General features: G+C 42.0%; 1 protein-coding gene across 3 annotated transcripts in view; it reads left to right on the top strand.

Moving 5' to 3' along the window:
* Window positions 1-13640, top strand: part of fbn2b (fibrillin 2b) — a 287896-nt gene that overhangs the window by 206578 nt on the left and 67678 nt on the right. For all 3 annotated transcript variants that reach the window (XM_063032677.1, XM_063032678.1, XM_063032679.1), the window contains 8 exons: window positions 1394-1516; window positions 4179-4301; window positions 6367-6519; window positions 8680-8733; window positions 9181-9306; window positions 10237-10362; window positions 11245-11364; window positions 11972-12109. In XM_063032677.1, the coding sequence (XP_062888747.1) occupies window positions 1394-1516; window positions 4179-4301; window positions 6367-6519; window positions 8680-8733; window positions 9181-9306; window positions 10237-10362; window positions 11245-11364; window positions 11972-12109 (963 nt within the window). The remainder of the gene's footprint in view (window positions 1-1393; window positions 1517-4178; window positions 4302-6366; window positions 6520-8679; window positions 8734-9180; window positions 9307-10236; window positions 10363-11244; window positions 11365-11971; window positions 12110-13640) is intronic.

Here is a 13640-nt window from a genome sequence, read left to right as displayed (position 1 = left end):
CTGGGAGCTGGCATGTACCCAATGGGCTGAATAGCCTCTTTTTTGTGTCTTATTAATTAAGTAGAAACCAGATGTATGGTTGATTATCTACAAGGGAACATGAGAAAATCTACAAATAAAATGTAGGTGCCTTAGTGGGATCCCGTTAAGGGGTAACAATGTTAAGGGTCATGTTGTACTCTGTGTGACTGTGGTGCAAGATCCAGCATCATAAATGATGAAACGTCATCTTTCTGTAGTGATAACAGATGCTGCTGGACATGTGGAGCACTTTCTAGCATCTCCATTTTCATTCCACAGTATTGTGATACCAAACCCAAAGTATTACTGCTTTTAGAGAATGCTGGAGTAACGAGATTGAACGGAATCCTTAGGGTGCTTTTGTAATCACCAATAAATTGGACTCTGTAAAGTCTCACTCTTTCCTCAATCACATCTGTGCTCAGTGCTGGACACCTCACTGCAGGAAGGATGTGGAAACTATAGAAAGAGTGCAGAGGAGATTTACAAGGATGTTGCCTGGATTGGGGAGTATGCCCTATGAGAATAGGTTGAGTGAACTCAGCCTTTTCTCCTTGCAGTGGCGGAGGTGACCTGATAGAGATGTATAAGATGATGAGAGGCATTGATCACGTGGATAGTCAGAGGCTTTTTCCCAGGGCTGAAGTGGCTAACATGAGAGGGCACAGTTTTAAGGTGCTTGGAAGTAGGCACAGAGGAGATCTCAGGGGTAAGTTTTTTACGCGGAGAGTGGTGAGTGTGTGGAATGGGCTGCCAGCGATGGTGGTGGAGGTGGATATGATAGGTCTTTTAAGAGAATCCTGGATAGATACATGGAGCTTAGAAAAATAGGGGGCTATGGGTAACCTTAGGTAATTTCTAAGTAAGTACATGTTCAGCACAGCATTGTGGGCCGAATGACCTGTATTGTGCTGTAGGTTTTCTATGTTTCACACTTTATCTACTTGTGCACAAGAAGAACAGCATGGCCCTTGAAACCCACACTGTTCTGAAGTCTGAACAGAGGAATACCATTTTAAAACAGAATTGACTTGCAGTTATGTGTTGACCGGTTGGTAACCTTGTGTATGTTCAAGTTCCCTATTTGCAAGGTCAAATGCCATTCACAACATGGGTTAAAAGTCAATAGAAACTACAAGCTCACAATCGACAACACTTTGAAGTTAAAGTAATTGTCCCTTAGTTGGTGTGTGTCCCTTGCATCCTTTAATTACCTCCTCATCTTGTCTGTCTGCCAGATAGTTGCAGAATTTACTATGCAAGTGGAAGATTTCTGTAATATATTAGTGTCTAATGTCCAAGGATTGTGCATCTTTTCTGTAACACTTACTGTTAGAACTCAACTCTGACAAAAAACCAAATTTATCCCCAGATCACGATGAATGTGCCACTACCAACATGTGCCTGAATGGAATGTGTATCAACGAAGATGGTAGCTTCAAGTGTATTTGCAAGAATGGCTTTGTCTTAGCTCCAAATGGGCGTTACTGTGTGGGTAAGGACTTTCAAATTAGTTAATGCTTTAGTGCAGACTCTTTAATGCGTACTATTCAGTAGGTAAGCATTTGCTCCTAATTTACTTGGACAAATAAATTTACTAGCTCTGTATTGATTAAATACCTTAAAACATATTTAAGAACATCCTGAAGTATCTGAGAATTATTTTCAAGGAGAATGGCTAGTTTTATGTAAGAAAATGCTGTACTTAGAAAGATAACACAAATAACAAAAGGGATGTTTATATTACTATATATAATTAACGGTGTTGGATAGTAGAGATAGTAAGTTCCTCTTAACAAATATAGGTAGTCAGCCTGATTAGTGTAAAGTGATGTATTTGTTGTTAGCTGTTTTCCACTTCCTGCCCACATTTGTCCCAGCTGACAAAGTCCTAATTGCTTCAGTACTGTTTCTCCCTTGTTAGTACACGGCCACCAATTTGTTTGTTAAAGTTACGATTTGCTTGCAGTGAAGTATAAATTCAACAGTTCACATCTACAATGCAAAAACATACATTGTCACACTATAATAATCCACTGCACGTGAACAAACGTTGTCAAAAATAAGCAGCGATTATTCAAACATAGGACAGCAATATATTGCACATGTGCAGGTGTAGGACAAAATATATTGCAGGTGTGGAAACAAAGGACAATGAAATAAACTGCATGTGTGTAAAATGCTGTTGGGTGTGTGTGAACAAGACAAAATATATTGCACATTTACAAAGACATGAGAGATTCTGCAGATGCTGGAAATCCACAAAATACTAGAGGAACTCAGCAGGTCAGGCAGCATCTATGGAGGGAAAGAAATAGTTGATGTTTCAGGCTGAAACCTTCATCTAGACTCTGGATGGAGTGTGCATCAATGACAAGTCTAAATGAAAGATCTTAGTTCGAAATATCGACTGTTTATTTCCATCCGTAGATGATGCATCACCTTCTGAGTTCAAAAAGTTCATTTAGTATCAAAGCATGCACCCATATACAACTCTGAAATTTGTCTACTCCAGATAGCCACAAAACAAGAAAGAACATGAAAGTTGTTCAGAGAGGAACATCAAACCCCACACCCCCCACACAAAAAAGAGCAGTGTCCCGATCATCAACCCCCAAAAAGTAACCCCTCAGCCACACCAAAAAAAACTAACAGATCACAACAGAACATTAAACCCCAAACACCCTCCCCTCACACAACAAAATAGAAAACGGATGGGCAATAAAAAAAAACACAATATAAAAACCGTAAGTCTGAAAAAGCCCACAAGTCCATAAACACAATAGTCCAATCCATAAATGCAAAATCAACCGTGATACCATCCTACAATATCACGGACACTCATTGAAAGAGAGGGTTGCCACACAATGCAGACTCCTACTACCCACCTGCCAAGGTGAGCCACACAGCGATAGGCCGCTCACAGATTCCTTCTCCAGCAGCAAACAAAAGGCAGGTAGTCGGCGCTGAGCTCTCACTCACCTTCTGCATTCGCCTCAATGCCTCAGTCTTTCTCGAAGTTTTAATCGGCGATTAATGGGCACTTCAACCAGCAAAATGGAGTCCAGCCTTCTGTGTGTGTTGCTGCACATTTGTAGATGCAGGGCAAAGTATCGCTCACATTTTCATCTGAGACGAAAATATACATTGTACATACAGAAACAACAAAAATAGGTTGTGTGTGCTTTACGCAGATTAAAAGATACAGCGTGCAGTGCATATAGAATCTCGGACAAACATTGAACCACAGATGTTATCACAACCAAGCCTGATTTCTCCTCACACACATTCCACGAGGACTTTATCATAGACTCGCCAGTTGGGCACAGGGTCTCTGAGTGAATTTTTCTTTCCTCTTTCATGAGCCCATTAGAGTTTAAGGCTGTATGGGTCCTTCTGCTGATCCAGGTCATTTCAGAAAAATTGGACTCAAAATGACAGTGCAGCTGGTAGAGAGGCTGACTTTGTAGAAAGTAGAACAGGCGAGTTCTGTAGGAAGAGTAAGCAGAGACAGGAAGGGAAGCTTCAGAGGGTCTGCAGGCTTAACTTCACTTACTTTAAAGCAAGGAGCCTTGCAGGAAGCCAGATGAGCTGAAATCATATATCAACACATGGGATTGTGATATTTTTGCAGTCGTGGAAAAATGGAGCAGGGGAGGTAAAGATGCTAAGTTTAGGGAACCCTAGTTAACAAAGTATAGTGAAAGTTTGATCAGGGTTAAAAAGGATGTGTATGTCAGGTATAGAAAATATTTATCAGATGAGTCTCTTGAGGTTGTTAGGGAAAATAGAAAACTTAAAGAAAGAATTTACATGGGCAAAAAAGAACAATGAAATCACCTTGTCAAGTAGGATTAAGAAGAACCCTATAATACTCAAGTTTATTGAAAACTAAGGGTGGAACAGGTCCCCTCAAGGGCCAAATGGGCAACCTATCACTGGAGCCAGATCTTGAATATAAGCGACATCTTGAATACTCTCATTGGTATTCAGCTGCAAGAAGGACATGGAGACTAGAGAATTATGGGATCTTCTGGAACGCGTCTGTATCAGCAAGGAGGACTTGTAAATCTTCACAAGATCTGAATTGGTTTCTGTGTTCTGTGTCTCACTGGCTGTACTTTACTGACTCTAATAGTTCTCTTTATTATTCCCAGATATTGATGAATGTCAGACACCTGGTATCTGCATGAATGGGCGCTGTATTAATTCAGAAGGTTCATTCAGGTGCGAATGTCCTCCAGGTTTAGCCATTGGAGTGGATGGACGTGTGTGCGTTGGTAGGTTGATTTAACCGGTAACTAAGCTAATGTTCAGTAATGACAGTGAAATCCTTGCTAGAGCAATGTCTATGACTGTTGGTACTGTACTGCCTTTGTATCTTGCTTGGTTTGTATTATTCTTCGCTTTCAGTTTTAATGCTTCATCTCACCATATTCAACCACAGTGTATACTTTAGATATAACTCCAAATGGCATGTCAACTCAGAATTTTGGAGTAGTTATATAACTATATCAAATTTCCAAGTACCATTCTACTATTGACATTTGGCCTCACACCTCTCCATTTCTGTGATCCCTTCTGATGCAACAAATCCTCTCTTGTGGAAATTCTTTGCTTCTCTGTTAGACCTTTGTGTAACCTCCACTTTGCCCCACGTTTGGCAGCTGTCTTCTGTCACTCTTCCTAAGTATCAGAATCCCTCCAGATCCCACTCTGCCTTTCAAATTTTAAGCAGATGTTTGGCTTCATATCTCCTTTTGTTCATTTTACTGAAATGATGACTCTGTGAGGGTCAGGCATTCTTTGATATTAAAGGATTTACATTAAACATTGATGGGAGTTGCCTATAGATCCCCAAAAGCAGTGTTAATGCAGGGCATTGCATAAATCAGGAAATTAGAAACACATGTAACTAGGGCAGTATAATATCACGGGGACTGCACTATACATATGGGCTGAGCAAACCAGTTCACCAGAAGAACTGTGGAGAGCAAATTCATAGAGTTTAAAGTGGTGGCTTTCTATATCTTGTATTGTGGAACTGACAGGGAAAATGGGAATTTCAGATCTAGTATTCCGTAAAGAGGAAGGATAAATCAAAAGGGCCTTTAGGGAAGAGTAATCATGATATGATGAGCTCTTTAAAATGACTGGAAATTATTTAGTTGAATTTGAAACCAGTAGGTTAAATCTAAACAATGCAAACAACAAAAGTATAAAGAGTAATTTGACAGTGGTAGACAAGGCTATTGCATTAAAAGGTGAATAGAATGTACAAGAAGTAGACCAGTCAGCCGAGATTAATTGGGAAAATGCTGCAATCTATTATTAAGGAAGTCATAACAAGAATCTTAAAAATAATAACAGAATTGGGCAAAGTCAACATGGATTTAAGAAAGGAAAATGTGACAAATCTGATAAAGGTCTTTGAGGTTGTTGCTAGCAGAATAGATTAAAAAGGAACCAATGGATTGAGTGTATCTGGACCTTCAGAAGGTATTGGGTGGAATTCTTTGCCCAAGAGGGCTGCAGAGGTTCAGTTATTGAGTATGTCAAAGACAGACTTGGATTTTTGGAATCAGAATAGGAGGACAGTGTAGGAGACTGGTGTTTGGTAAAGATAGCCGTGACATTACAGAATAATGGAGCAGGAATGTGGGGCCATATGGCCTCCTACTGCTTCTGCTTCGCATGCTGTTAAACATCAGTTATTGTGTATAAATTCTTCCATGAACTTAGCCTATCCTGTCCTTGCAGGGTTCTGCAGTTCTGACAACCACCTGAACCAGCACTGCTGCTCTGATTGTGACCTGTTGTGTGCAGTTTCCCCCATGAGCATTGCACAAGAAGTTATGCTTACTGACCCCGGCCCCAATGTTCTCCCCAACCACTGACCCACCATGCCCCCTCCTCTCCAAATCCCCACAAAAAAAAATTGGCATAGTAGTTAGTGTTTAAAGCATCAGCACCCCGGGATCAGTTCTGCTGCTGTCTGTAAGAAGTTTGTATATTCTCGCTGTGACTGTGTGGGTTTCCTCTGGGTGCTCCAGTTTCCCCATCTCCCAAGGACATATGGGTTTGTAGTTTAAGTGGTTACATAGATATAACTGGGCAGCATGGACTCATTGAGCCAGAAGGGTGTGATACAGTACTAATCAATAAAATGAAAACCACCTCGTTGAACATGAATTTTGGACATTTTTCTTTTGATCCACTAGCCACTGTTTCTATGATTTACTTTGGGATGTTTTCTGATAGTTATTGTTATATAATGTGCTATCAGTACGGGATTTTCTCCAAGTTGCTCCACGGCCAACAGTGACCCCAGTCCATTCATTTCAGATACTCACATGCGTAGCACTTGCTATGGAGCCATCAAGAAGGGCACCTGTGCCCGACCCTTTCCTGGAGCTGTTACCAAATCGGAGTGCTGTTGTGCCAGCCCAGACCATGGTTTTGGAGAGCCTTGTCAGCCCTGTCCAGCCAGGACCTCTGGTAGGTTCATCAGCTTTATACTAAACGTTAATTACTGTGACAGAAGAGCAGCACAGAAAATTGACCAAACACTGCAGTATCTTCCAAATAAACAGCAGTCGCCTTTATTTATCTTCTTCCTTTGAAAGAATGTTTTACTCTTTGCTACATCGAAGCAATAGGTTGAAACAGGGAGAAATTTCTTCTTAAGGAAATTCTCCATGCAGATTGTAATTCACACTGGGACTGGAAACAGAACCAGCTGAGTGTGAGGCTGCAGTGTAGGATGTGGGCTCCCCCTGATGGCTGATGATGCAAACTGTCTTCAGCCACAATGCGGAAAAAGTGATTCAACTGAGTGACAAACCCTGTGGATTTGTGCCACTTGTATGAAGAATGGTTTCCAGATGATCTTTTGTAATGCTTTCATATCTGAGTAGACAGCTGTGAAATCTGGGATTCATTTAATTAAGGTGGCAGCGCACTCAGACATAGCAGCCTCTACGGGGCCAACCAAAGGTGTTATTGTCTTTTTTCAAATATCCTTTTTACAATCACAAGATGAAGCTGGACATCAAGAACTTAAGCTACTGCAGGTCTGCCCCATCAGTGAGTTGTTTGTTAGCAGATGAGCTGGACAGTGCAGACTGTGTTACTGCCTTCTGCAGAAAGGCCTCAGAGTTGGTGAGCAAAGGCAGTGTGCGGTCTAACAGCAAGCGATGGTCTTGGATGTTTCTCCTGTCATCATAAGACTCTGTTGGACATTGGTAATGTAGAATACCACAAGTCCAGTTCACTAGTTTGTTGGCGGGACTGATCGTGGGGAGCTGTGTGACCTTAGTTGTAGCACAGTCTAGACCTCATGCCATAGTGTCACCTGTTGCAGCCATCCAGGAGAGGAGACACCGGGGACAGTGTAGCTAGTGTGGTACCAGCCTTCCAGAAGAGGAGACACTGGATGCAGTGTGGTGACGGCCATCCAGGAAAGGAGACACTGGACGCAGTGTGGTGCCAGCCATCCAGGAAAGGAGACACTGGAGACAGTGTGGTACCAGCCATCCAGGAGAGGAGATACCAGGGACAGTGTGGTACCAGCCATCCAGGAGAGGAGACGCTGGACGTAGTGTGGCATGGCATCCATGCTGGATTGAACGCTCACCCGTCTGTCAGTGCTGCCCTTCAGTGCTCGCTTGGTGGAAGACAAGCTGCATAGCATTTGTTTGCGGACTGCTGGGGGATTGTTCTTGCCAACAATATCTATGCACCGTCATTATACAGGACAGGACACTCAGGGAGTTAGGCTATATTATATTTTTTTGTGACTGCATGTTTACTGCTATCTTATATTTGCTTTGTGCGTGTATGACTGTTGATGCTATGTTTTGCACCCTGGCCTTGGAGGAATGGTGTTTCACTTGGGTGTATTCATGGATATTCCTGTATGGATGAGTAACACTCAAACTTGAACTTGCATCACCCCAAAAAGGATGTTAGGGTCAACTTTTTTTTAATTTCTTAATTCATTCAACAAAGCTTATTAAACAACACAATTAAAAGACTTGAATATAAAATAATGGGAACATTGATATACTCTCGAAGTAGAAAATAATCTTACAGTTTTAAGTATAGGGTACAATAACCTCTTTGCAGTAACCACTTGGCAATTTTGGAATTAATGCTTATAATACATTAAGTATGTCAAGTATTTTGATTATTTCAGTGCTTGCACATTTAAAATTTTCAAGCAAAGTCAGATCCTGAATTGTTAATCCTTCTATGTAGTTAATGCCCTGTAGCTTGCCAGATACTAAATATTTCCCAGATCACTCAGTAAAACATGTTACCACCAGGCTATCAGATGTTCTTATGTTCAAATTGGCAACAGAATTCTTTCACCACACTTCAAAAACTTTTTCATTGGCATTATAATGGATTATTTGCAAGTAGCATTAAGTGGAACATCATTGGGCCAACATCCATGTCCTTCATATCCACTTAAATTAATAGGTGTAAAAATATGAGATTACTGATCATAATCCACTGACCAGCATTCCCTGCAAGCAGCATTCCTTGTTGGCCATGCTGAACAAGCCAACCCCTTTTATTACTTTTTGAGGCGGATGGCAATTGTTCAAAGTGCCTAACATCTGATTTGCTTTGTTCTTCCTGTTGTTTTCACAGCTGAATTCCAGGCTCTCTGTAGCAGTGGCATTGGGATCACAGCGGATGGACGAGGTAGGGAAAGCAACCAACATGTTATTGACTAAACTAGAGGCTCAAATTTCTCTGTGTGCTTATTAAAATGTTAAAATTTAATTTTACCATTCTCAAAATCTCATCAGGAGCAGATTTTATTTGTGGGGCATGTGTGAAAGCTAGATTTAACTTGAATAGTGCGAAAATTGCATGTATTACTTGAAAGTAATGATCTCTTTAACCATCCGCAGACGCTGTAAAAAAGATCCAAATATACAAAAACATTTTTTACATATAACCCAGCCGATTTAGAGATTTGGTGCTAAAAAAGCCTAAAGCCTAAGAATAATCTGTAATTCTGTCCATTGATGGAAGGAATTTGTCTGTCTGACTCTCTGTAAGTCAGCCATCTATATTTCTTGATTTACAAATTGAAGAGTGAAGCCAGTTGAGGATTAGTTAGAATTATTTGTGTTTCTTCCCCAGATATCAATGAGTGTGCTCTTGATCCTGATATCTGTGCCAATGGGATTTGTGAGAACCTACGCGGCAGTTACCGCTGTATTTGCAATATCGGATATCAGTCAGACGTCAGTGGCAAGAACTGTGTTGGTGAGTGTGAATTCATTTAATTACAGACTGAAAGCAGTGTCTGATTAAAAATGCTTTCTGGTGTGGGTGAGCAAGGATCCTCTCCGAATGTCTTTTTACATATGTTAAACGCTGGTCTCTGAAAGGAAGGCTGCAAGTTTATTTTATGAATCAAGTGATGTATAGAAATGCATGTCCGTCCTTTTATTATGCTGTTCATTTACCTTCCACAAAATAAATCAAGTTAAATTAGTCACGTGCTTTAAAGCCTGAAGTTTTAGAGGAAAGAGTATATTTCAGTACGATTGTGCAAGTAGATAGAATCAGACATAGGGATATATTACATTCTGGTATGCAGAGTAAGTGTTCAGTCTTGCAGTTCCTGTGTATCATTATTATTTCCTGTGTTTCATTATTATTTATTGTGCATCATTATTATTTGGTAGAATAGGATGCATTCTGGATCATAAGGTTCATGAGTTTTACTCTTAAGAGAATAATGCTGAATTCAGGAAAATGTCCAGCACAAAAACACTGAAATAAGTCAAGCACATTTCAATTCTTTCTCCTGTGTGACTATCATGTTAAACACTGCCTCTCCCTATCAAAATATGAACATTGGCAGAGCATCCACCTCCTGTATGCTCCCTGAATAGCTCTTTGGGCCAGGAAGCTCTTCCTTCACACAATGCCAGAATCACGTCATGTAATTTCTCAACAGGCTGGAAAGTTGAGAAGGAAAAGAAAACACAGGGTTGAATGTGTGCACAGGGTGAGGACAAAGGGTGAATGAGGTGAATTAGAGAAGATTGGGGGAATGCTGGAATCTTTGAATCTTGGAATTGCTGTAAGACGTGTCATTTAGAGCAGATGATGGCTGGGTTAATTGTTTGATTAATGTGAGCCGTGTAGTTGTCAATGTTGCCTGAAATGATCTTTCCCTTTCTGCAGACATTGATGAATGTTCTGTCAACATGCTGCTGTGTGACAATGGACTGTGCCGTAACACTCCAGGCAGTTACACGTGCACCTGCCCCACTGGTTACATCTTTAAACCTGATACTGAAACCTGTGAAGGTGAGAATCCAGAATCACATCGTGGCCACCCGTTTCAATTCTACTTCGCATTCCCATGCCGCAATGAGGCCACACTCAGGTTGGAGGAGCAACACCTTATATTCAGTCTGGAGAGCCTCCAACCTGATGGCATGAACATCAATTTCTCGAACTTCCAGTAATTGCCCCCCATTTCACCTTTCACCATTCCCCATTCCTGTTTCCCTCTCTCACCTTATCTCCTTACTTGCCCATCACCTCCCTCTGGTTCTCCTCCCCCTTCCCTTTCTTCCATGGTCTTCTGCCAGATTCCCTTTCATCCAATCCTTAATCTCTTTCACTAAACAACTTCCCAGCTCTTTACTTCATCCCCTCCATCCCTCCTGGTTTCACGTATCACTTACCACGTTGTACTTCTTCCACCCCTCTCCCAACCTTCTTACTGATTTTTCATCTTTCTTTCCAATCCCAATGAAGGGTCTCGGTCTGAAATGTCGCCTGTTTGCTCTTTTCTATAGACGTTGCCTGACCTGCTGAGTTCCTCCAGCACTTTGTGTGCGTGTATTGCTTTGGACCTCCAGCATCTGCAGATTTTCTTGTGTTTGTAATTTGATACTGTGCTGAATCCCATTGGAGAAACAAAAAGGGAGTTTTGCTAGTCATCCTGGAAGTAGACACCCCACAAAGCAATCACTTATGCCATAACCATAGGAAGTCTCCTTTGGATTTTCCTTTGGGGTTGATACGAAGTCAAGTGACCCACATTGATTTCAGGACGCGTCGAGCCAAGAGCAGTCACAGCTGGCAGACTGATGTGAGAGTTCAGCGGGCGGCTCATTACCCCAGGTAGAATAATATTTCATCTGTACCTCCAGTTTCAGTGAGTGTGCCTTTGTATTCCAGATGTGAACGAATGTGAATCCAGCCCATGTGTGAACGGTTACTGCAGGAACATGGCTGGCTCATTCATCTGCGAATGTTCACTTGGCAGCAAACTGGACCCAACCAGAACCATCTGTATTGGTGAGTCTCATAGAGCCCAAGAATTTCCATGGAAACCATCCTTGTCAGTTTTCCCAGGGCTCGGGGAGGAAGAGGCAGCTTGAGAACACCCCATTCTCTGCTAACAAGGAAGGAACTATTTGTTTGTGCTAAAAAGCTAAGCTCTGGTTTACTCATCACTGACTCTGGTGTAATTCTCTGTCATTTAGCTCCTTTGTCCCTTGAAACTGACTGCAAAAAACAGCAGAGAGCTCACTCACTGCCCCCCCCCCCCACTTTCCAACACAGCTCAGACCAGGAGCCTGACAGAGTCCCAGCTCTGCCTCTTGCTACTGGTTGGTGGTGCAGAGCACAACCACACTGTGCTGGCACCTTCTCAGTTCTTCTGGGCTGCTGCTGGTCTTCAAGGGAGCTGGAATTTAGTTTGGTGCATTATGCCCTGAGCAGCTCCAGTCTCAACTGCTTTCTTCCCAAACGCACTGTGGTCTAATCAGAGTGGATGGGTTCACACCTGTCTGTGGGGGGTGAGAGGCAGCCCGTTAGGGGGTGGGTGTGTGTGTGTGTGTGTGTGTGTAAGATGGATGGAGCAGTGACCTGCCTGACAACTCCTCTGCTTCTCCCCCAACAGACAGCATGAAGGGGACGTGTTGGCTGAACATTCAGGGTGGTCGCTGCGAAGTGAACATCAACGGAGCCACGCTGAAGTCGGAGTGCTGTGCCACCTTGGGAGCTGCCTGGGGAAGCCCCTGTGAACACTGCGAGCTGGGTACTCCTGCCTGAGGGACTGCTGGGGCGGTGGGGGGAGTTCTTGTGATGAGGATGTGGACGCGATGCTGCTCTATCTGAGCCTGCCTTTCAAACAGTTCATTTATTTATCTGATTTATTACCTTCGCGTGTACTGGGATACAGTGGTTTTACAGCCATCCAGACAGATCATTCCAAACATAATGGCATCGAAGTAGTGCAAAAGGAAAAAGCGTAATAGAATGCAGAATGTAATGTTGCAGCTACGAAGGGCAGTCAGACAAATAATGTGCAAGGGCTATGACAAGGAAGACTGAGCGATCAAGGGTTTGTCGTAGAGGAGGTTCGTACAAGAGTCTTATGACAGGCGAATATATGGTCACTCATCTCAATCAAAATCCCTGTTTTATAATATGGCCTTCACTGTATTAAACAAAGAACTTTATGAGGTGCTGGTTAAGCATTCACTCAGTATTTTTACAGGTTCAGGAAGATGGATCAGTATGTGACTCAGCTTTTTGAGATGTGAAAAGTAGAGGTACCTTCTCTCCGAGTGGAATGAATGTAAAGGCTTTGGACCTGTTTAAGGAGCTGGGGGAAGCCTCATAATTTAACATACCTCATCTTACCACCAATACACAAGGGACTGAGAGATGGTCACAATGCAACAGGCAAAGCCATGCAGGATAAAGGAAACCTGATATTGTGAAAAACAGGAGCAGCCAGCACAGCACTGGAGCCACTAGCTTTATCAAGTGTAACATGGTGAGGGTAGGCACACCAATTCACAATGTACAGTTTTGGGAGGCGAAGCTGGTGTATGCATTGTGAATTTGGTAAATTATTGCTCATGTATTATAACCCAATGAAATTTGCATTTTCAGCCCAAACATGTTTAGTTGATTCTGGATAACGAACAGAAAATGCTAAAAATAAGGCAGGTGGCATCTCTGGAAAGAAAAATGAGGTAGATGTTATAGCTGACTGAATTTTCATCAGATCATTGACCTGAAATGATAATACTTCTCTCTCTATAGGTGCCACTTGAGTTATGAAGAATCTCCAACATTTCCTATTTCAGATTTGCAACACTAGTAGTTTGTTTTTTTTTAAATTTTAATTTAGCGCCTAAAATGAGATAATACAGAGTTCTTAGTTACTAGAGTCAATAACATCTTAACTAAAGCCTTGAAGATGACCTTGTTATGAACAGTCTTGTGACTAAGGGAACAGCTAGAAATGAGGAGGAATTTTTTCTCTCTGAAGGACAGCAAGGAAGGCTATCATGGCATGCAGAGGGATCTGCATCAGCTGGAAAAATGGACTAAAAAAATGGCAATGGAACTTAATGCGGACAAGTATGAGGTTTTTCACTTCAGTGGGACCAACCAGGGTAGCTCTTACACAATGAATAGTAGGGCCCTGGGGAATGTGGTAGAACAAAGGGATCTGTGACTACAGGTCCATAATTCATTGAAAGTGGCGTCACAGGTAGATAAGGTCGTAAAGAAAGCTTTTAGCACATTGGCCTTCATAAATCAAAGTACTGAGT

Source organism: Mobula hypostoma, chromosome 24, assembly GCF_963921235.1.
Source record: "Mobula hypostoma chromosome 24, sMobHyp1.1, whole genome shotgun sequence".
NCBI classification, from domain to species: domain Eukaryota; kingdom Metazoa; phylum Chordata; class Chondrichthyes; order Myliobatiformes; family Myliobatidae; genus Mobula; species Mobula hypostoma.
This window is presented reverse-complemented; position numbering and strand designations above follow the sequence as displayed.